General features: G+C 38.0%; 1 protein-coding gene across 1 annotated transcript; it reads left to right on the top strand.

The window, feature by feature from the left end:
• The first annotated feature begins 1037 nt into the window (after window positions 1–1037).
• LOC149138535 (indole-3-acetate O-methyltransferase 1-like) lies at window positions 1038–1790 on the top strand. Its single transcript, XM_089450383.1, has 3 exons — window positions 1038–1050; window positions 1178–1344; window positions 1458–1790. Exons 1-3 carry the CDS (start codon window positions 1038–1040, stop codon window positions 1788–1790), a joined length of 513 nt encoding a protein of 170 aa, XP_089306509.1.
• Window positions 1791–25273: the final 23483 nt, after the last annotated feature.

Raw genomic sequence — 25273 nt, 5'->3', positions numbered from 1 at the left:
GGTAGTAGTAAATCCAAGGGGGGACTACTGAGAAACATAGTTTAGGGTTGGCAGGAACGAGACAACCTTCAATCTATTTTCAAGAATCCTTGGATAAATATATAAGTATCTTGGAAAATATATGTTAATATATTATTTTTGTAGTTTTGAATTATGAATGAAATAAGTAGGATTTTATTTATCTGTATTTTCCTAAGTGTATTAAGGACAATGAATGAATAAACCCTACTAATGTTATGTGAATAAATTGTATATGTATATATGTATAAGTATGTTTTTTCTATTGCAGGAAAGCTGACAATTAAAGAATAGAGGATTTAACTTAAGGGTTTCTATGATGATACCAAGTATCGCTCTGCTGTGGGAAATTGGGAAAGAGACCCTACCTAGGTACCAACTCTGGTATCTATGATATAGGTGGATATGAAAACAAAACTTGAGATAATTAACCCATGTAAATATTTACATATGCAACAAGAGAAACAAAAATAGGAAACAATCTATCTTAGGCAGTGATATTCATTTATATCAAAAACGAATTCTTTGCAAATTGTGGGAGAAAGAGTTATGTACATATATACAACAGTACATAATCTTGTTAAAAAGAAGTATAAGATGTTTCCACGTTAGCAAGTCACATGCCAAAGATGAGGAAATGAGAACTCGTTAATTACCCACGAAATGTGTAGTCCTGGGAAAGTTATTAAGAGGGTCGTAAAGAAGAACTTAGATGAAATCCCATGATAGGATTCCACCAGGGATTCTGTCCTACCTGGGGTTTATCTATATCTATATCTATATATATATATATATAATTGTTTACTAAAGCGTACTTTTAATTTTAAACTAGAAACGAGTATTCATGTGCACATGTATAGGACATGAAAGGATTAATACTAGAAACAAGGAAGCCACTGGCGTAGCGGTAGTCCCTGTCGGGGTTGAAAACCTTGCCACAATCAGCATAGGTGCACAACTCTGTCAACCACTCGTGCACAGTGAAATACATCCCAACTAGTTCGAATGGACCCGTGTGGATGAATTACACTGGTATGAATTACACTTCCATATTTGTTTGACCAATTCCAAGTGTGCGATCCATGGTGAAGGATAAACCTGACAAGACGACTTCAGTGAGCGGTGACACACTTTATGTCTATTGTGTTATCCTATGCAGTTGTAGAGGCTTATCTCAAGCAATTCAAATCCGACCTCAATGCATTTCTGAGAGCTAGAGCCCAAGAAATGAATGAAGGCGGAGTTATGTTTCTGATTCTTCCGTGTCGAATTTCGTTTGATTCGAGGGAACAAGGGAGCTTTCTCAGTTTCTATGGGCAGCTGTTGGTAGCTGCTTTCAAAGATAAATGGGATATGGCTCGTTTCTTATTTTCTATTTCACTAGCCTTCTTATAACTAGATTTTGAATTAGTCTCACAAATATGATTGATGCTTGGCAGGGCTTACTGCACGAAGAAAAATTGCACTCATTCAATTTTCCTTTCTTCTCTCCAACTATTGAAGAATTCAAGACTATAGTGAAAACCACAGGATCGTTCACTTTACAGAGATGCGAAGTCTTGAGAGGAGAAGCTGCTGGCACGGTCGAGTACAAGAGCGAAGACCACAGTTTATTAGGAAGACAACTCTCAATGCAGTATAGAAATGGATTGGAGACTATGACTGAATCCCATATCGGAGCAGAAATGACAGACAAATTGTTTCAGAGAGTCGAGAAAAGAGGAGCTGAAAAGAGTCATGAATGGATTAGACAAATGGAAAGCTTAACATAGTTACTTACGGTGCTTATTCGAAATAAGAAAATGTCACAATAAAATGATTAATGCATACTCACTTTACAGTGATACCATGAAATTTCGCTTTGATTCTGAAAATTCATGATTGTATATACAATTGTAACACTTTTTTCACTTTTCATAGTTTGATCATGACCATTTTGAGCACAATTATTGAAAGTATTAAAGTTTTTGGAAGCAAAAATTTTTCTTATCTCGTCCCCACAATTAAGATATCTTAGTATAAATGGTAAATTATAAAAGTATTTTAATTAAACAATAAAAAATAACTATAGTACAATGTAGAGATGATTAATAAAAGAAAAAATGCACATGCAGCACATTATCTTTGTTAATATAGTATGAAGTAAACCATTTACATTGGCTCTTTACGATTTGGATTGGATTATATCTCACATTAGATTAATATATGAAAACTATTGCCGACGGGAATGAATACGACTAAGTTAGTATTATCTTGCTCTTCCTGCTTTAGCTTAAGTCTGTGTCTTGTACCTTGGGAATGGATTAACGTTTTTATATTTGAAAGAAAGAGGAGAACTACGAGGGAGTTTTGTCAGTTCCTACTCTCCTACCTAAACAACATTATGTTCAATGGAATATACTGGCATAGATACGTTTCAATTTGCCATTACTGCAACCTATTATTAATTATGATATCGCCATAGAAACATATTTTCATTGCAACGACGCTCCACATGGCATGTTATAACAATTATACTCCATCCAAGATAATCTCGGTAAAAAATATATATTAAATATGCATCGCTCTTAATATTAGTTATAAAGTGCCTAGATAAATCACCACTTGTTAGTCAATATTTATTTATTAGCTACCGCATGTCTTGCCACATGCACGTTAGTGAATATTTCTGTGTATAACTTACCACGATCTCTCATCCAATAAGTTTAAACAACGATGTGAGGTTTACTAGCGAGGTTAAAGAACACAGTAACCCCAGAAACACAGTAACCCCGTTGATAAGACTCATAATCAGTGTGTAATTCCACTATTTTAGAAGATGTGAATAGGTAAAACAGAGGTGCGTTCCAATCTATCGGCAGAATGTTCAGAGCTTCAACGTGTTGAAATCGTAATTTCAACTGCAGCGACAGTTGAACAGGGGGCCGCGAACATTTCAGCAAAACCGCCATTAGAATTTCCCCGCAAGTTCTATTTTGCTCATTCGCGATGCGATCAAATCGCAGATCGCCATCGCATATTAACTTGTTGCACCCCTGCATTGCCCCGATTGCGATTTCGCGATGCGATCTGATCGCATATCGCAAATCGCATGATTCAACGGTTATGGCAGCGGCGGCACATCTTTTCTCTTCCACCGATGCGATGGTGCGATATTGTGATGGGCCATGCATTAAATTCCGATAAGATATTTTCAGCCATGTAATTAATGATATTTACCGCGGTTGGTAAATGTAGGTAAAATTTTTAATTTTATTGTTTTCTATTTTACGGAAGTATGGGCACAAGCAAAACGTATGTAAGATATTTTTGTGTTGTTCAATATATATATATAAAATGCAAGGGCAGACACAACAGTAGAGAATTAAGAGAGTGAGTTTTGTAATTTCTAAAACGCACAACAGTGCTGAGATAATGAAATTGGTTTCTGGAACTGAAGCGTTCCTGTTGTAACCCCTCTGAAGAGGAAGACTATTTTGTAACAGTTTTTTTTGTTATGATTAAGATCCTGTATTGAAACAGAGCGTTGTTCTCTGTGCAATTTCTTTTGTGTTTGAAATTACCAGAAATTTCCAACATGGTATCAGAGCTAGTCTAGGCACTCAGTGAGTCAAAAATAGAGTTTGTTTTTTCACTGTAGGAGCTGTAAGAAGCTTATTGAGCAGATTTTCTGCAGCAGAGAAAGTTTTTTGCTTGTTTTTAATTATACAGTCAGTATTTCTTCTTTACTTATACAGGTTAAGATGGCAGATGCTGGCACTGGTTTGACAAATTCCCAACTGCCACTGTTTAATGGGAAAAATCACGGTTATTGGTCCATAACAATGAAAGCATTGTTTGCTTCTCAAGGAATATGGGTGCTGGTTGAAACTGGCTATGCTGAACCTGCAGATGCAACAGCATTGGCTTCTTTGACAGTAGCAGAAAGAGACCAGTTGAAGAGCGACAGGAAGAAGGATGCCAAAGTCCTCTTTTTTCTCTTCCAATCAGTACATGAAAGTGTTTTTCCATGGATTGCAGCAACAACAAAATCCAAGGAGGCATGGGATATTCTCAAAACTGCCTATCAAGGCATGGAGAAGGTGAAGACTGCAAAGTTGCAGATGTTGAGGAGAGACTTTGAAACACTCAGCATGAAGGAATCTGATACAATAGATTCATTCTTCACTCAGGTTATTGGGTTGATAACCCAGATAAGATCTCATGGTGAGATTCTTGAAGAAAGAAGGATTGTAGAGAAGATCTTGAGATGTTTACCCTCAAGGTTTGAAGCTATTGTGGTAGCAATAGAAGAAACAAAGGATCTCTCACAGTTCACAATAGATGAATTGAGTGCTTCTCTTATGTCTCATGAACACAGACTGAGTAGAGGAACAGATTCTTCTTTTGAGCAAGCATTCAAGACTCAGATGTCTTTTGGCCAAGGAAAAGGTCAAGGCAGAGCAAATAACAGAGGTCGTGGAAGAAGCCAAAACAAAGGTAGAAATAATCCTGCAAGCACAATCGGAAGGAGCTACAATCAGAACCAAGATGAAGGTTCAAGCAAACAGCAAGCTCATGGACAAAGGTATGACAAATCCCAAGTCCAATGTCATTATTGTAAGAAATATGGGCAATATGCCAATGAATGTAGGAAAAAACAAAATGACATGAATAGTAGGCAGAATGATAATTTTACAAATGAAGAAGATAAGAATCCAAAGATTGTGCTGTTAACATGTAACATAGCACAAGACAAACAAGAAGATTTTTGGTTCTTAGACTCAGGTTGTAGTAATCACATGACTGGAAATATTGAAATGTTTGCCAATCTGGATGAAAATGTGAAATCTGAGGTAACAACAGGAACTGATAGTGAGATATCTGTCAAGGGTAAGGGCAGAGTCAATATCCAAGCAAGAAATGGAGAACAGATGATTGTGCCAGAGGTATACTATCTACCTGGTCTGAAATGTAATCTTTTGAGCATTGGACAGCTCATTAACAAAGGTTACAATGTGTTTTTCAAAGATGATATGTGTATAATCAGAGACATACCTCCAAGTAAGAAGATCATTGCACAGGTGCAGATGACCAGCAATAGAATGTTTCCTCTCAAACTCAGGGTAGATTTGAAGGAAGGAAGAACTATTGCAGTTGTAACACAAGAAGTCTTTCAGGAACAAGTGAAAGATGAGAATTGGTTGTGGCACTTGAGATTTGGACATCTCAATTTCGGAGGCTTGAATCTATTGCACAGAAAGGGAATGGTAAAGGGATTTCCATTGATCGAGAAATCGGACAGCCTTTGTGAAGGCTGCATCTTGGGCAAGCAACACAAAGAAAGCTTTCCAGCAGGAAAGAGTATAAGGGCAAAAGCACCCTTGGAAATTGTTCACTCTGATGTGTGTGGACCGATGCAAATACCATCATTTGTCGGAAATAAATATGTTTTAACTTTCATTGATGATTACACCAGAAAGACATGGGTGTATATGCTGAAACAGAAGAGTGAAGTGTTTGAGAAATTCCGCCACTTCAAAACTCTTGTTGAGAAGCAGTGTGGGAATTATATCAAAGTACTCAGAACAGATAGAGGAGGAGAGTACTTCTCCAAAGACTTTCTGTGTTTTTGCAGAGAGAATGGCATACAAAAGCAGTTCACTGCGAGGTATACACCTCAGCAAAACGATGTTGCCGAGAGGAAGAATAGGACCATTCTTGACATGGTCAGAAGTATGCTGAAGGCAAAACACTTGCCGCATGAGTATTGGGCAGAAGCTGTTACTTGCACAGTTTACATCTTGAATAGATGCCCAACTAAAGCTGTCATGAACAAAATACCAGAAGAAGCATGGAGTGGTCAAAATAAAACTGTCACTCACATGAGAGTATTCGGTTGTGTAGCATATGCACATGTACCGGATCAGCTAAGGAAGAAGCTTGACAGTAAGGGGGAGAAGTGTGTCTTTATTGGCTATTCTAATGAGTCAAAAGCATACAAACTCTATAATCCATCCACCAAGAAATTGATAGTAAGCAGAGATGTGCAGTTCATTGAAGATGAAGCTTGGGATGGAAGCTTAGAGAAGACAGTGAATGTGAAGAAAATTGTGTCTCATGAAGAAGAAGAGGAAGGGACAACAGAAAATAATCCTTCCTTGGTGGCTCCTCCTCCACCACAACAAGTACAACAAACCACACCACAAGCTAGAGTTTGAACAGCCTTGAGAAGTCAAGGAAGTGCTTCTCCAAGCACACCACAGGGATCAGAGATACCCTCAAGTTTGGATGGAACTCCAAGCACACCAAGAAGACCAAGATTCAGAAATCTGAATGAGATTTATGAACAAGGAGAGGTAAGTAACAATACCGGTCTGAATTCATTATTCGCTTTGTATTGTCATGTTGATGACCCAGTTCATTTTGAAGATGCTGTAAATGAAGATAAATGGATTGAAGCAATGAATGAAGAAATTGGTGCAATTGAGAAGAGTAAAACATGGGAGTTAGTGGACCTCCCTGAAGGCAAAGATGCCATTGGAGTTAAGTGGGTCTATAAGACCAAAAGCAATGCTGAAGGCAAGATTGACAGGCACAAAGCAAGAATTGTTGTGAAAGGCTACAAGCAGCAACAAGGCAAAGGCTATGATGAAACCTTTGCACCAGTAGCAAGGATGGAAACAGTCAGAACAATGTTGTCTATTGCGACACAACACAAATGGAAGATTTATCAGATGGATGTTAAATCTGCATTCCTGAATGGAGTGTTAAAAGAAGAGGTTTATGTTGAACAACCTCCAGGCTATGAAGTTGAAGGCCAAGAGCATAAAGTCTGCAAACTGAAGAAGGCTCTTTATGGGCTGAAGCAAGCTCCAAGAGCATGGTACAACAGAATATATACTTATCTGATTGAGAATGGGTTTGATAAGTGTGATGGTGAACCCACACTCTACATAAAGGAGAATGACGGTAAGATTCTTATTGTTGTTTTATATGTAGATGATTTGATTTTTACTAGCAATGATGCTTCTCTCATTGCTGATTTTAAAGCAGTCATGAAAAGTGAATTTGAAATGACTGACTTGGGCTTCTTAAGATATTTTCTTGGAATTGAAGTAGACCAAAGTGAAAATGGTGTTTTCATTTCTCAAGTTAAATATGTAGAAGCAGTGTTGAAGAGATTTAACATGCAGAACAACAAGGCAGCTGTGACTCCAACTGTAATGGGGTTGAAATTGACCAAAGAAGACAACAGCAAGGATTTTGATCCAAAATTGTACAAGAGCATAGTTGGAAGCGTTATGTACTTGACTGCAACTAGGCCAAACATTATGCACGCTGTGAGTTTAATCTCTAGATTTATGGAAAGGCCGAAAGAGACTCATCGGTAGGCAGCCAAGAGGATTCTAAGGTATGTGAATGGAACGAAGGGGTTTAGTATTTTATACTCCTCTTCTGAAAGTTTCATGTTGACAGGTTACACTGACAGTGATTGGGCTGGAAATGTTGATGATAGGAAAAGCACATCGAGATATGTGTTTCATATGAGATCAGGAGCCATCTCATGGGCTTCCAAGAAGCAACCAGTTGTGTCTCTGTCAACAACAGAGGCAGAGTATGTGGCAACAACATCAGCAGCATGCCAAGCAGTGTGGCTGAGAAAAGTTCTCAGAGATTTGTGTCATGAACAAGAAAAGGGTACAACCATTTACTGTGACAATAGTTCGGCAATAGCATTGTCTAAAAACTCTGTTTTTCATAAAAGGACAAAGCACATAGACACCAAATTTCACTTCATATGTGAATTGGTTAACAATGGTGAGATTGTTTTGCAGCACTGCAGAACAGAGGATCAGTTAGCTGACATCTTGAAAAAACCATTGGGAAAGAAAAGTTTCGATCATTTCAGGAAATGCCTGGGTATGCAGAAAAACCCAGCAGTTGAAATTAAAGGGGAGTGTTGAAATCGTAATTTCAACTGCAGCGACAGTTGAACAGGGGGCCGCGAACATTTCAGCAAAACCGCCGTTAGAATTTCCCTGCAAGTTCTATTTTTCTCATTCGCGATGCGATTGTGCGATGCGATCAAATCGCAGATCGCCATCGCATATTAACTTGTTGCACCCCTGCATTGCCCCGATTGTGATTTCGCGATGCGATCTGATCGCATATCGCAAATCGCATGATTCAACAGTTATGGCAGCGGCAGCACATCTTTTCTCTTCCGCCGATGCGATGGTGCGATATTGTTATGGGCCACGCATTAAATTCCGATAAGATATTTTCAGCCGTGTAATTAATGATATTTACCGCGGTTGGTAAATGTAGGTAAAATTTTTAATTTTATTGTTTTCTATTTTACAGAAGTATGGGCACAAGAAAAACGTATGTAAGATATTTTTGTGTTGTTCAATATATATATAAAATGCAAGGGCAGACACAACAGTAGAGAATTAAGAGAGTGAGTTTTGTAATTTCTAAAACGCACAACAGTGCTGAGATAATGAAATTGGTTTCTGGAACTGAAGCGTTCTTGTTGTAACCCCTCTGAAGAGGAAGACTATTTTGTAACAATTTATTTTTTTATGATTAAGATCGTGTATTGAAACAGAGCGTTGTTCTCTGTGCAATTTCTTTTGTGTTTGAAATTACTAGAAATTTCCAACACAACGTTGGGAAATCTTGCCATTGTCTTACGTTTAGTGTTTAGAGCTAGGCAATCTTACTGTTATCTGGAAAATTTATTGTTTATCATACATTTGGCATTCAAAGCTAGGAAATCTTACTATTTATGGATACATTTGGTGCATATTTAGCAAAAGTAACATGGTTTCTGGATTGTCAAATGAATTATATCCCCTCGCCTCTCCAGGAAAGAGCGAGCCAAGAGCTATACCGCAGCTAGGAGAAGTATCATGCATGTGGGGTGGCTTTATGTTTCGCACCACCTTCCTCCTTCGCACGCAGGCTCAAACCATTAGGGTTTTGCTTCGGGGTAAGATCTCTGGCATATTTGTTTTGATTGTTTTTCCTAAGCTATCCAGTTCTATCTATATCAGACAACGGAGAAAACTAATGAATTCTCTTTGGATATAGAAGAAAAAGAGGCGAGGCTGGGGTTCAATGTACGATATACTGGGGTGTTTGAAAGCTCCTTTGAAGGCGTTCTTACAACTCATAGCAGCAGAGGTCTGAATAATAGATATGCATATTTATGGTAGTGTATATATGGCAACACGCTAAATTATCAACTGAATATATATACATGTTTGAAGGTATTAAATGTTGAGGCCATAAGGAAGTATTTGGAGAAATAATGGAAGAATTTCGTGGTGATCCATTCGAATGGCTTTGCTTTGATGTATTTTATCTAGTGTTGTCACTGCTGGACATTGCGAGCTAGGCTAGGAGCATAACAGTCTCCAGCAAGTGGAAATCTATGGCTGAATCTGACATTTTGTGGGCAAAAAATAACCGAGAGCTTTGGAAACACAAATTTATATGTTGAAATGCAATTTCCAACTGCCGCATTTAATTCATGAAAACCACTTGTTCCCATCACATCGCTTTTGCTGAGGTAGTGGTTTTCCTCCGAGGGGCTCCGCTACTGTACACCATTTGACGTGTGTCCCCTGTACATTTTGCAAAACAACTTTTTATTGGGACGTAACGTTCATTTTCTTTGGGAAAGCGATATTCGTCCGATTGCAAGGATGGATGATGTCCGTTGATTAAAGTCAAAGCTGCGTACAGGCCTGTAGCAAACACATTGCGTAAAGTTTTTGTTTGACCGTCGTTTACTGCAGTAAAGTAATTAATGGTTTTTTACTCCTGTTCGTAGATTATAGGTAAATGTTTTAATTTTATTGTTTTTTATCATGTATGAGAAGTATGGCATAGTAAATGCATGTAAGTTTTTTTTTTTTATTGTTGCATATGTAATGTAACATTTTTTTTTGAGTTGTGTATTGTAATGCAAGAGAAGATATGCACAACAATGCGAAGCAAAACAAAAAACAGAGCAGCTCGCGAATGCAAAAGTTTTTCACACAACAGTGTGAATATGAAAAATGCAGTAGCATGAACATATTTTTTTTGTTGAAGAAACGAAATGTAATGGGCAGCAGCACATATAAAAGAATTTTTTCTTTATAGCAGTAAATGTAAGATTTTGTTTTTACACAACAGTGAATGTAATTTTCTAAAGTTGAAGGTTGTTTTTACAGCAGTGAATGTAAGAGATTTTTACACACAGCAGTGTAAGATCTCAGGAGGAGACAGAGTAATTTTTTTTTGTTGAAATGGTCTTGGTGTAATCCCTGAGGCAGAGGAAGAATATTTTTGTAACAACAGTTGTCTTTGATTAATGAATACAAAGCTTTTCTGGGTGTGTGTAATACTCTGTTCTAAGAAAATAATTTGTTTATAGCTTCCCTGTGTTAAGATCCTGGAGAAAAACAGAGCATTGTTCTTTGTTCAGTTTATTTGTTTTGGAATTTACCAGAAAAATTTTGCTGCAACAACTTCTCCAGCAGAGTGAAGTCTAAGGCGAAAGAATCCAAGGTATTTCTCAAAGTTTTTTTTGTGTAGTTGTTGAAGACACTCAGTGATTTTTAAATACACAGCCAAATATTTGAAGCATAGCTGAGAGTGCAAGGAATGGCCAACACCAGCACTAGCATGGGTATCTTTAATACTCAGCTCCCACAGTTTAATGGAAAAAACTATGACTATTGGGCAATAACCATGAGAGCCCTGTTTGCCTCACAAGATTTATGGGAACTTGTTGAATATGGATTTGAAGAACCAGCAGATGAAGAAGAGTTTAATAAGTTAACTCAGGTAGAGAAAGATCTGTTGAAGAGCAATGGGAAGAAGGATTCCAAAGCCCTTGTATTCTTATATCAAGCAGTGCATGAGAGTGTGTTTCCAAGGATAGCAGCAGCCAAGACATCCAAAGAAGCATGGCAAACCCTCAAGATAGCCTATAAAGGCATGGAGAAAGTGAAGACAACAAAACTACAGTTGCTGAGGAGAGATTTTGAGAATCTGTGCATGAAGGAGTCATACAATATTGACTCATTCTTCACACATGTGATTGGTCTGGTCACACAGATAAGGACTCATGGAGAACCTCTTGAAGAAAGGAGGATTGTGGAGAAACTGTTGAGGGTCCTACACTCAAAGTTCGATGTGATTGTCACCACTATAGAAGAGACAAAGGATCTCACAAACTTTTCAGTTGATGAACTTCATGCATCATTGATAACACATGAGCAGAGGTTGAGTAGAAATGAAAACTCAGCTCTAGAACAAGCCTTCAAGACCCAGATGTCCTTTGGAAGAGGAAGAGGTCAAGGCAGAGGAAACAAGAGAGGAAGAGGCAGAAGCCAAAACAGAGGTGGAAGAAACAATCCAGCAAATTCTCAAGGAAGAGGCAGCAATCCAAATCAGAACCAAGGCCAAGGCAGCAATCAACAAAGTGGAAAACATCATGCTCAAGGTCAAAGGTATGAAAAATCCAATGTCCAATGTTATTATTGTAAAAAATACGGGCATTATGCAAATGAATGTAGGAAGAAGCAGCATGATATGACTAATAGATCTAGTGCAAATATCACTAGAGAAAATATCAGCCAAGATAATGTGCTTTTAGCTTGTAACATGGCTGAAACAAATAGTGATGATATATGGTTTCTAGACTCTGGTTGCAGCAACCATATGACATGAAACATAGCCTTGTTTTCTGCTCTAGATCAGAGTGTGAAGTCACAAGTCACACTTGGGACTGATAGTAATATTTTTGTTATGGGAAAAGGAGAAGTAAAAATATTTACAAAGAAAGGTGAAAAGAAAACCATAGCAGATGTCTATTATGTTCCTGGAATGAAGTGTAACTTCTTAAGTATTGGACAGCTTGTTCAAAAGGGTTACAATGTTTTCTTTGAGAATGATGTATGCACCATCATGGATAGAGCACCCAGCAAACGATGTATTGCTGAAGTAAAGATGACAAGGAACAGGATGTTCCCTCTCAGAATAAGGGAAGATTTGAGAAACAAAGAAGTAATTGCAGCAGTTACCCAAGAGGCTTTCCAAAGCGTACCAAAGGATGAAAATTGGTTGTGGCACTTGAGATTTTGACATCTCAACTTTGGAGGTCTTAACTTGTTGAGTAGAAAAGGAATGGTAAGAGGATTACCATTGATAGAGAAACCAGACAGCCTTTGTGAAGGTTGTATCTTGGGGAAACAACACAGATAAAGTTTTCCATCAGGGAAAAGCATAAGGGCAAAGGCACCCTTAGAGATTGTCCACTCAGACTTATGTGGACCAATGCAAACTCCATCACTAGCAGGCAGCCAATATTTTCTAACATTCATTGAGGATTTTACTAGAAAGACTTGGGTTTACTTTCTAAAGAACAAAAGTGAAGTGTTTGAAAAATATTAGAATTTCAAAGCACTTGTAGAAAACCAAAGCGGGCTGAGTATATCTCCAAGGAATTCCTATGGTTTTGTAGAGAAAATGGAATTCATAAGCAATTTACAGCTAGGTACACCCCACAACAAAATGGAGTTGCTGAAAGGAAGAACAGGACAATCATGGATATGGCGAGGAGCATGTTGAAGGCAAAGCATTTGCCAAATGATTATTGGGCTGAATCCGTACATTGTACAGTATATATTTTGAATAGGTGTCCAACAAAAGCAGTCATGAATAGAGTGCCGGAAGAAGCATGGAGTGGGAGAAAGCGAGTCACCCACATGAAAGTTTTTGGTTGTGTGGCTTATGCACACATTCCAGATCAGCTAAGGAAGAAGTTGGACAGCAAAGGGGAGAAATGTATTTTCATTGGATACAGTGAGGAATCCAAAGCTTACAGGTTCTATATCCCATCTACCAAGAAGTTTTTTGTGAGCGGATATGTTCAATTCATTGAGGAGGAAGCTTGGGATGGAAGCATAGAGAAAACAATGAAAGTTAAAAACTGTTTGTCTCATGATGAAGATGATGAGAAGATGGCCAAAATACATCCCCAAACAGTAGCGCCAACACAAGGACAGCAAGGGACACCCTTGAGGAGAACTGAAAGTGCTTCTCCAAGCACACCACAAGGAGGAAATTCAAGTGCTTCTTCAAGCACTTGTACACCAAATGAAAGAGGTAAGAAGTTCAGAAATTTAAGTGACTTTTATGATGAAGGTATGAATTCTTTGTTTGCTTTATATTGTCATGTTGATGACCCTATTCATTTCGAAGATGCAATTAAGGATAAGAAATGGATAGAAGCTATGGATGAGGAGATCAATGCCATAGAAAGAAACAAGACATGGGATTTGGTTGAACTACCAAAAGGAAAAGAAGTCATTGGAGTCAAATGGGTCTACAAGACCAAGAGTAATGCTGAAGGCAAAATAGAAAGACACAAGGCAAGGCTGGTTGTCAAAGGATATAAGCAGCAGTATGGGAGAGACTATGAGGAAACTTTCGCACCGGTTGCTAGAATGGAAACCGTGAGAGCAGTGTTGTCCATAGCAGCACAAAACAAGTGGAAAGTTTACCAAATGGACATGAAGTCAGCATTCCTAAATGGAGTGTTAAAGGAAGAGGTCTACATTGAACAACCTCTAGGTTATGAAAAGAAAGTCCAAGAGCACAAAGTGTGCAGATTGAAGAAAGCTATTTATGGGCTGAAGCAAGCGCCAAGAGCATGGTACAGTAGGATAGATTCCTATCTACTGGAAAATGGATTTGAGAAGTGTGAGGGAGGACCCACTGTCTACATCAAAGAAAAGGATGGTAAAATTTTAATTGTTGTGTTATATGTTGATGATGTTATTTTCATAGGCAATGATGTTTATCTTATTGAAAATTTTAAAACAGTCACGAAATAAGAACTTGAGATGACTGACATGGGTTTGCTGAGATACTTCTTAGGAATAGAAGTAGATCAAAATGAAAATGGGATTTTTATCTCACAGGCAAAATATGTTAATGAAGTGTTGGAAAGATTTAACATGCAGGACAGCAAGGCAGCAATCACTCCCACAGTGATGGGATTAAAACTCAGCAAAGAGGACAGCAACAAGGATTTTGATCCTAGTTTGTACAAGAGCATAGTTGGCAGCCTCATGTATTTGACTGCAACTAGGCCGGATATAATGTTTGCTGTTAGTTTAATTTCCAGATTCATGGAGAGGCCAAAAGAAGCACATTGGCAGGCAGCAAAAAGAATTCTGAGGTATGTTAAAGGTACTAAAAGGTTTGGCATTTTATATACTACTTCAGAATGTTCAGATTTAATTGGATACACTGATAGTGATTGGGCTGGAAGTGTAGATGATCGGAAAAGCACATTCGGTTATGTTTTTCACATGGGTTCAGGAGCCATTTCATGGGCTTCTAAGAAACAGCCTATTGTAGCATTGTCTATAGCAGAGGCTGAATATGTGGTAGCTACAGTAGCAGCATGTCAAGCAGTTTGGATGAGAAGAATGTTGAGGAGCTTAGGCCAAGAGCAGGGAAAAGAAACTGTGATTTTTTGTGACAATAGCTCAGCTATTGCATTATCCAAGAATTTGGTGTTTCACAAGAGAACGAAACACATTGACACAAAGTTTCACTACATCAGGGAATTGGTAAACAGTGGAGAAATTGTCTTAGAACATTGCAGGACTCAGGAGCAGGTTGCTGATATTCTGACCAAGCCATTGGACCAGAAAAGCTTCGAATTTTTGAGGAAATGTCTGGGTATGACTGATAACCTAGCAATTGAAATTAAAGGGGAGTGTTGAAATGTAATTTCCAACTGCCGCATTTAATTCATGAAAACCACCTGTTCCCATCGCACCACTTTTGCTGAGGTAGTGGTTTTCCTCCGAGTGACTCTGCTATTGTACACCATTTGACGCGTGTCCACTGTACGTTTTGCAAAAAAACTTTTTATCAGGATGTAACGTTCATTTTCTTTGGGCAAGTGATATTAGTCTGATTGCAAGGATGGATGATGTCCGTTGATTAAAGTCAAAGCTGCGTACAGGCCTGCAACAAACACATTGCGTAAAGTTTTTGTTTAACCGCCATTTACTGCAGTAAAGTAATTAATGGTTTTTTACTCCTGTTCATAGATTATAGGTAAATGTTTTAGTTTTATTGTTTTTTATCATGTACGAGAAGTATGGCATAGTAAATGCATGTAAGTTTTTTTTATTGTTGCAAAATGTAATGTAACATTTTTTTTTGAGTTGTGTATTGTAATGCAAGAGAAGATACACACAGTAGTGCGAAGAAAAACAAAAAACAGAGTAGCTCGCAAATGTAAACGTTTTTCACACAGCAGTGTGAATATGAAAAATGCAGTAGCATGAACATATTTTTTTTGTTGAAGAAACGAAATGTAATGGGCAGCATCACATATAAAAGAAATTTTTCTTTACAGCGGTAAATGTAAGATTTTGTTTTTAGACAGCAGTGAATGTAATTTTCTGAAGTTGAAGGTTGTTTTTACAACAATGAATGTAAGAGATTTTTACACACAGCAGCGTAAAATCTCAGGAGGAGAGAGAGTAATTTTTTTTTGTTGAAATGGTCTTGGTGTAATCCCTCAAGCAGAGGAAGAATATTTTTGTAACAGCAGTTGTCTTGGATTAATGAATACAAAGATTTTGTGGGTGTGTGTAATACTCTGTTCTCAGAAAATAATTTGTTTATAGCTTCCCTGTGTTAAGATCCTGGAGAAAAACAGAGCATTTTTCTCTGTTCAGTTTATTTGTTTTGGAATTTACCAGAAAATTCCCAACATTATAGTGAGAACAACTTCACATCAGATTTAACCAAGAATTACAGCCTATTGCCTCTCTCTCGAAGCAAGAGAAAGATGTCGGGTAAATTATTTTACATTACTAACGATTTTTGTTTCAAGAACTAGATTGCATTAATTAAAAACCCAAATATACAATGGAACAAACGGTAATCACTGCCAGTAATATAAATATAATTAAAATAGTAAAATAAGAAAAATATAATTAAAATAGCAAAGTAATTCATGTTATAATATGTGTAAACACCATGTGCATTGCATGCAAGCCATGTGTTTGTGTGTGGCATTATCATACTCTCTAGACTTGCCGCATACATTACATGTGTTCGCCTGTGTAAAATATACGTTGGGTAACGTAGGCATTCCTTTCCAGTAACCACTCGATCCAACCCTACTTTCTTGCCTTCCGTACTTCATTTGCACTGTATGTTTCGGTAAGATTTCTCTCTGAGTATACTCTCGGTGATGGAGGGCTTGTAACCCTTCCAATGTTCACCATTGTTGGCTATTTTCAGTTGTCAGGAGACCATCCCTCAGGTGAGCAGTGACACATTTTATGTCTATTGTGTTATTATTGTTGTGATTTGCTTCCCATTTTCTGTGTTTGGGATTCTAATCCACCTTGCATTTGGCTGTGTACAGGTTACAGTCTGTCAGCTTTCCTCCTTCACAAACAGGCTCAAACCATTAGGGTTTTGCTTCAGGGAAAGATCTCCAGCGTATTTGTTTTCATTGTTTTGACTGATAGTTTGCTGAGTGAAATATAAAGAATTTTTTTAGTAAACTTTATCTATATATATATATATATATATATATATATATATATATATATATATATATATATATATATATAGATATATATGAAAAACAAAAAATCACACTGTAGCCAAATTTTAAAATTTTTATCCCAGACATTAAAAACGCCATAATGTAGAGAGTACACTTTTAAATGCAAATGATGGTTTTTGCCCTGAAATAAGCTTTAAATAAAGTTTACGTCACTCTGGATTTTATAAAGTTAACAACACTCTAATTTATATACACTGTTTTAAATGCTACTCTCTTTTTTTGCTTTAAACTTCTGATCTTTGCCCTGAAATAAACTTTAAAGAAAGGTTACGGTGCTCTGAATTTTATGAAGGTTACGACACTCTAATTTATTTACAATGTTTTAAATGTAATGGATGCTCTTTCTCTTTTTAATTTCTGGTCTTTACCCTGAAATAACTTTTAAAGAAAGGTTTAGGCACAACAAAAACAACGCAGCAAGAAAATACCAGAAAGAAAAATCATTGCCAAAGAAGAATACGATGCGAGAAAGAAAATCGTCCAGAGAAGAATAGAAATGTAAGAAAAACATTTCAAACAAAATCACTGTTATACTGCTTAAACAACTACTATTAAGGTTTTGGTAAGTTCACCTTGAAGCCACGGTGCTAAATTTATGCTTTAAAAGGTTTTGAAGCATTTTGTTCTCTATCGGTCACAATTAACAGGTTCTCCATGATCCTCTGTAGGTAGATCCCTTGCAGCTAGTGGAATAAAATAAAATAACAAGTAAGGTACTTCTCCAGAGTTAGCTGCATCTGAAGTTTACATAAAGATAGTTTGATACATACCAGGTCTGTCAGGTCGCAAACTACAATGCCACTGCCTTTCTCTGGTGCAACTAGCTATGAACTACGTCGAAAGGCTGGAATTGAAATCTTGCAGACTCAAGCGTGTAGATAACAGAGCACGTCCAAAGACTGGAATTGAAATCTTGCAGACTCTTCTGGGCAAGCGACGACAAAATAGTGAAGGAGTGGCCCTAGTTTCTGCTTGAGCCTTCTGCCCCGACTATCTTTTACAATACCAGCGTTGCATGCTAATAGCCATATGGAAGGGGCCTTGCATGCTAATAGCCATGTGGAAGGGGCCTTGATATGCATGTGGAAAGGACCTTGAAAGGGCCTCGAAGTATATTGGCTGTCTGAACTTTGGATAAAATGGTATTGCCGCAATTTTCTTGCATCGGGCCACGTGAAGCCTCTAATAAGAGGTAGAATGCTTTCAGTCTTAAAACTTTGGATAAAATTTACGTGAATAAAATTGTTATGATCAAACTTTGGTTAAAATACAAGAAAGCCAAAAAAAATGGGTCAACTGATCAACTAATAGGCGGTCAAATGATCGATCGATTGCTATAGTCCCTGCTATGCCGGAGGCAGGGACTAATAACATGCAAAAGAGTTTAAAAGAAAATAAATATAAAGTTATATTTCTTGAAATGAAGCATGAAGGATTATGACCTCGCCTTGCCACTTTTGGCAGAAATACAAAGTATAGGATATGGAAGACTTAGGTTAATAAAAAAAGGGGAAAACGTTAAATACAATCAAAATTATACAAGGCTATAATTATAGTAACCAATTTTTTTCCCAAATATACTATTTGAAACCTCAAAGAGAATTACACAATAGATGTTTTTCCTATCCAATCAAGAACTTTTACTCAATACCGTAATTATAAATTACTTCACATAGCTTGCAGTTAAAAGATGAAGCCAAACATGGCTAGAGAACTTGTAAACGAGTTATTGCAGATAAATACCTATAAGGGTTGAGGTGAAATAAATAACCTTGGATGAAAATTAACCTTGAATTTCCTTTGAACAAAAACAAAAATGTGGATGAGAATTAACCTATGTATAGGAAGCAAGAATCCCTTTGTTTGATTTCATATTATCCATTAAATATTTCTAAGAATATCATAAAAAAAAATTCATTATCATAGATATATTACCTTCGAGGATGTAAGATCCCAAACTAAAAGATTTTCAATATATTTGGTATAATATAGAGTTCTAATTAAAGTGCTCTTTACTAAAAACATGAAGCACAACGGGATAAAAAAGGCAACAACTAATTTATCTTAATAACTGTAAAAATGATACATACCCATACAAATAATATTGACTCCCTGCCAATGGAATGCATGATTACTCATGAAAATATTAATATAAGACACTGAAGCACACTTGTGAATATTGGGTAGATCCCCCAAACAAATTCATCGCGAGGTTTTCATCTGAGGATCAAACTGGACTTGGCCATGCCAAGTTCTCAACAAAACAAAATAAGATAGACAAACTCAGGATGACCAAACACCTTACTCCTCTCCCCTTTTATAGGCTTGATGGACCCTCTAGAAGCCTTTATTTTATTATTTTCTCCAAAAAAAGAAGCTAAATACCATGGAAAAATACCACGACAAAATATCATGGTCAAATACCATCCATCTTGACCATATTAAAAAGGAATATTACAAATCTTCTCAACTTGAGATTGCTTTCCCTCAAGCAATTCACAATTATCTATTAGTATGGTTGTCTAAAGTAGGTGAGTACCAATAATAAGGTCTCGTATGAACCACTGAATCATCATAATATGTATATCACCGAGTCAAGGATAAATATCATGATGCCTAGTTCCCAGACCAACCTCCAAGTACACTGTCCATCAATAGATCCACTAGTGTGTGAACTTACACCTCAATCAAAATATAAACATTGAATCAAATTGCCATCAACAGATCCTCCTAGATTCTTATGCCACCATAACCCAACTTCATAGGCTACGTGTCATGGCTCTAACTGTATTATGTCCCCAACTAAGAATTTCCTCCCTGGAATCATCTCATCAACTCGGTACCAACTCATAATTTCTTATGTATACATATAGGAAACAATCCCACCATGTTGACGTTGTGTTATTCTAATTCTAATTGGGATTCTCTTAGGTTGTTGAATTGTTACTCAGTCTTGGCCCACCTGTAAAATCCATCTAAAGGGCTCCCATAACATGCATTTGGAGAAAATTTCCCCTTTTCCCCAAATTTACATAGGTGCGTTGATAGCATTGTAATCCTTTTCGATGTATCCCTGAAGGGGTTTACTTTGCAACTCCCAAGTAGATCCCACTTCTTGCCTTGTGAGGGACATGAGCCATTACTCAATGTTAGACAACTTAGCTTCTGACTTGAAACATACCCCTATGAGTTCCTCAATTTTATTGTTCTCCTGTAAGACCATGCCTCAGACTATTCAGGTTTTATTCTTCAACATCATAAGTTATTCCTTGAAATGATGAATCTTTCTTTGGAGGTCCTCTACTAGAAATTTCGGTGCTCTACTAAACGTCTCCATATCTATCTGCACTAGATGCCCAACTATCATGACTCCAACTTAAACCTTTGACTGGCCTTCTAGAAATGGTTTTTCCTGCACACCATGCTCATTATGTTGGGTTATTACTGACTCTCACTCAAGTCTCCTTGAACGTCTTTTCCCTAACCTTCTCCACCTTTGGAGACAATCTAATATTCATCCTCTTTATTTTTCAAAAATGGATGCATTGGTGGACTGCTCTCTACAGTTGATTGCTCATATTCTTCATGCATGTTGTCCTAAAAATCTATGGACTTAGTTTTACAAGAGTCTACCTCATCAACACCATTGGGAATAATTTCCTCCTTCCCTTCTAGTGCTAGCCATGCTTGCTGATTATTATCGGCTTATCCTATAACTCTTATCAAATAGATTTTTGTTGTTGCTCACCATATTTACTTGACTGCTCAGATTCTTCATGAGTGCCCTCCTGAAAATCAATGGACCCAACTATGGAAGAATCCCCATGATTAGAAGGAATATCTTCCTATTTGGCCCTTGTTTCTTCCCTCCTATCACCTAGGAATGAATGGTTAGATTCCCAAGGTCCCTTGTAGATAAAGCATAGTCCTTTCATTCTTATCTCATTCATGCTACTAGTTTTACTCCCTTTTTTCTTACCTCTCCATTAATACTTGTCAGCTCCTTCTTGGTCAGCTCCCTCCTAAGAAATTTTATGTTTCTCCTAACCAAATTCTCAATTAGATCATAGGAAGCTGGTGATACAATCAATTTCCTTTTCTAAATGGCAAACAATTTGGATCTTAGTGATCCGAATGGAAAATGGCATCAACCCATCGTATTCATCCACCCATGTTATTCATCCACCCATGGAATTTACCCATGGTATTGTAAGTGGCATCCACCCATGGTATTCATTCACCCATGGAATTGACCCGTGGTATTGTAACTAAAAAAATACTATAAGTAACAAGTCACATTTTGTAAAAGGACAGTTCTTTCGCCACAATGTAGCTTTTATCGCTATTTTTCATTTTAATAAAAAAATTCTTTGTGGTTTTGTTTATTGGGGATTCTCCTCTTTTTCTTCTTTCATTTCAATTTTTCAGATCTTGGGGGCCTCTCCCACAAAATCCATTTCAATCTTTTAGATCTTGGGGGCCTCCCCCCAAGATTTGGATCAGTGGTATCAGAGCAAGTTATGATTCCATGGGAATGAGGGTTTGATGCATATTTCAGTTTCAAATTTTGCAGCAATACTCAACAAACTTCGGACATGTGCTACTAATGAGCCCAAAAAATGGATAATTATATGGGCTCATTCAACCTCATAATTCGACTTAATCCACCATTCTCATTAGTTTATTGCATGTTTTTGATTATATTTATGCTAATAGAGTGAATTGGGTTAGTCATTATGCCAACAAGTCTAATGGGTGCTTTGTGCATATTTTTAGTCAATTTTGAGACAAAATCAAAGGTTTTAATGAGCACCTGGCAGCCAAATTCGTGGAAGAACAAGGCAGAGGATTTGTAGGAAGGTGTCCCCTTCATTTATGGGCCCTTACCTCGAATTCTCCACCATCAGCTCGGAGTTCAAGGGCCACCAAATCAATTATCTCAAGGGTAGCCGAGCAAGTGCTAGTAAAAGTGTTGTTAACTACAAGTTTTGGCAGCCGAGTTCCTAAAGTTTAGGAGGGCTGTTGGGGTCCTCAATTTGTATAAATAAGAGGGCTTAGGGCCTCATTTCAGTTAGTCACTTTGTAGGCAGAAGTTAGCTAGTTTGTAGTTCGATTTTAGTCATTTTTTAGGCAGTAGGCTAGCTTTGCATTTCAGCACATTTTCAAGTTTTCCTTGTGGACAGTTTTTGGAATGTAACTATTCTTTTGATCAATAAAGATGAATCCAGCTTTGCACCAGCTCTAAATCTCTCTTAGGAGGCTGTAGCTCTTGGGGTTGGGCCCATCTCAAGTGCCCAGTACCTCCTTTGTTTATCTTTATGTGTTTTTGCTGCATTCTTAGAATAAAATCTGCTATTTAGATTTAAATCTTGTTTTGTTGTTTAGGTTGCTTTTGATGATTAAAAAGGCTTTTCATGTTCAGATTTAGTTGATAAGTTATTAACAGGGAAGATATCCAAAAAAAGGCCATCAAGGACCTCTGATTTCACCTCTCCCTCAGTGGGATCAAGAGCTGGGATCAAGGTGACCTTGCTGCCAACAAAAACACAGTCCTTACTTTGCCATGCAATCATTAGTGTTTGATTTTTATTTGCAGAAGTTGGTTACATGTTCAGATTCTTGATTGCTTTGTTGCATAGTTAGTATACATGGTTTCAATGCAAATAAACTTCTGTTCCATTTCTTTGCTGTTGTCTAGGTCAGATTAGGTCAAAGTAATTAGCTTCTTGATTTTCCAAGTCTTCATTTGTCTAATTTGAAAGATGATGTGCAAAGCGTCTGTAATACCTCTCCATCCACCTGTCCCCATCAATCCCATCTGCTCCATCCCCTAACTTAGATTCCTGCCTCTCATTTGGTACGTTTTCACACTCTACCCTAGTTCCTATACTCTCACACAACATTTCTTCTCTTACCTTTGAACCAACCCAATCGCCTTAGCCACTCTTCAGCCTCATTCACCAAGTCCTGGACATCCTCACACCCCTATCTCACCTCCATACCCACTCCTTCATCTTTCTTTCTCCATCCATCCTCCAAAACCCCATTTCTGAACATCCTGTAGAAAAATTACACACATCCTGTAGAAATTCTAGAACATCCTGTAGAACCCCTGCAGACTTCCTCTAGAAGCTCACGAATGAGGTTTCTTGGTAGCCAAACTCTGTGAAACTATTTGTAAGGGTGTTAGGAACCCCATAGGCCCTCTCTGAACCTTCCCAACCTCCTCCAAGCATTTCCTCTCGCCAATCCACTTATGCACAGTCAAAAACAGTTAAATCGCATGCATGATAATTCTGACAACTTATTCAAAAATACAAAAAGATGTTTTTTTTTCTTCAGATGTTACTGTAGAAGTAGCTTAGACACATGTATTTCATCTTCCTAGAATTCAATGGCATCTCTTTCAGTAGCTTGCATCTTCTTTCTTGCATCAGTAGAGCTAGCTGGTAAAATTAGGGTTTGCTAGGGTTTACGTTTCCTTTCAGCTTTCCAGTTTCTTTCTACAACTAGATCAGCCTTCTTTGAGTTAGATTTCATCCATCAGTTAAAAAGATTCTTCTCAGAGCTCATAGAAGTTGGCTTAAGCTCCTAGCGGACTTGTGCCAGCTGACCAAGTGACAGCTGCGGGAAGAGCTAGTACTTGTGCATACAACACCGTCGCTTCCAAGTTTGTTACGAACTACCGGGTTGATAAAATTAAAGAAGGGAGTCCCAGGAGTTGCAACATTATTGATGCAATACTGGGGCCCACCACTCTTTTTGGCGTTGTTGCCGGGGAAGCGTCAGAGTATTGGTGATTGCTGCTTTTCTTCTATTTTCCAGTACAACCTTCTGCTAAGTAGTTTATTTCATTTCCATTATGCATTTTCGTTTATGCAAAAGTAGATTAGAATTTCCCGCTTTCATAGATGAGCATTTCAATTCCGTAATTTCACTTCTGCAAGTGTAGATTAGCATTTCAATTCTGCAAGTGTAGCCTAGCATTTCATTCCTGCAATTTCATTTGAGAAAAATAGATTAGTTCTTTCCTGCTTTCGTTTCAATTCCGCATTTTCATTTCAGCAAGATAGCTAGATGTAGCTCAATCTATTTTAGTTTTACAGGTACAAGCAGAAAAAAGCAAAATCAACCAAAAATATTTCCTTTCATGCCTTGTAGGAGTAGAGATAATTCAGGAAAGTTATTGCACAACACCCCCACTGCTTCACACAGCCAACCTTCTCTCTTCTTCGATGGCTGTGATTAAAGAACCCTTAGGTGGACAGCAAGACATATTTGAAGAACCTCAAGGGAAGAATAAGAAGAAAACATTCCTCTGGAGCAAATGGATACAAGCAGAAACGTTGGGAGCAATACCTTATCCAAAAATGAATTTGCAAATCAGATGGAAGATTTCAAGAGCGAGATAAGGCAGTTTCTGGCCATGCAACTGGATACCTTGCAGATCCAAAGGAAGCAAAAGGAAGACAAGAGGGCTTTGGACATCCTTTGTCCTAGATGCACTAGGAAGCATCCTAGGAACGAATGTCCAATGCACTCCCTAGAAGTGTGTTTCATCTGTGAAGAATACCATCCTATGAATCAGTGCCCTTCCTTGCATGGACTTAAAGCTACATATTAGAGAGCCAAAGGAGCCACTGAATCACTCTATTATATGAACCAAAGGAGGCCACATGGACCCATACCCTACTAGCAGGGAATGCAAGGGACATCCCAGACCTATTACGACCCCTATCAAGCCACTTCCATGCCTTCTTGGGGTCCCCCTACTTATCCTTCTTGGTCCACACCCCCTCCTTGGTCAGATCCATCTCCATATTATGCCCAAGCAGCTGCTCATTCATTTCACTCTTATGCTCAACCACAGCCTCATTGGAATGCACCTCATCAAAGGTGGAGGCCCCAGTACAACTCTCCTCCCACTCCTTTGCCTCCACCACCTGCTCAACCGCAACCATCGCCTCCTCCTCCACCAAGGCAGCCCCAAATTCCTGCCCAAGCATAACCCCATCCACATCCATCTCAAATATATGCCCCCACTCAGCTACCCATACCACCATTTCCAAACCTGTCCATTGGAGTAGCTCAACACAATTGCAATGCCGAGACACAACATGTCCAAATGACTCCTCTTGAGCTCAATGATCTTCACCATAGCTCAGGAAGAGTGTTGCAAAGCAGAGATTATATTGACAACATTGAAGGACCAAAGGCAAAAGAAGATTCAAAAGAGGAGATCAAAGCACCATGGGCTGCACTTGATGAAGAGAAAACATCAGAAGCAGAAATCAAGAAAGCTCCCTCATGGTTACCATCAAACCCTCCATGTAGTCAAGAGAAAAATCAGCACAAAGAGGAAGATGTGAAGGTCATGATAGAAGAAGATATGGAGAATGATCCAGATCATCAAAGGGACCAAGGATATCAAATCTATATTGAGACATGGTTCCAAACGGTCACTAAGTTGTAGCAGTACTCTCTTCTTCAGCTATGTTTGATCCCTTCAAATTCAAATGATTTGGTCTCTGAAATTCGGATAGCTGTCAAAGCATGCATTTCAAGCCTCCACATCATCTTGTCTCTAATCTCGATGTGCAC

Source organism: Pinus tabuliformis, chromosome X (assembly GCF_031772625.1).
Source record: "Pinus tabuliformis cultivar Carrire ecotype Pingquan chromosome X, CPIR1, whole genome shotgun sequence".
In the NCBI taxonomy this organism is placed as follows: Eukaryota; Viridiplantae; Streptophyta; class Pinopsida; order Pinales; family Pinaceae; genus Pinus; species Pinus tabuliformis.
This window is presented reverse-complemented; position numbering and strand designations above follow the sequence as displayed.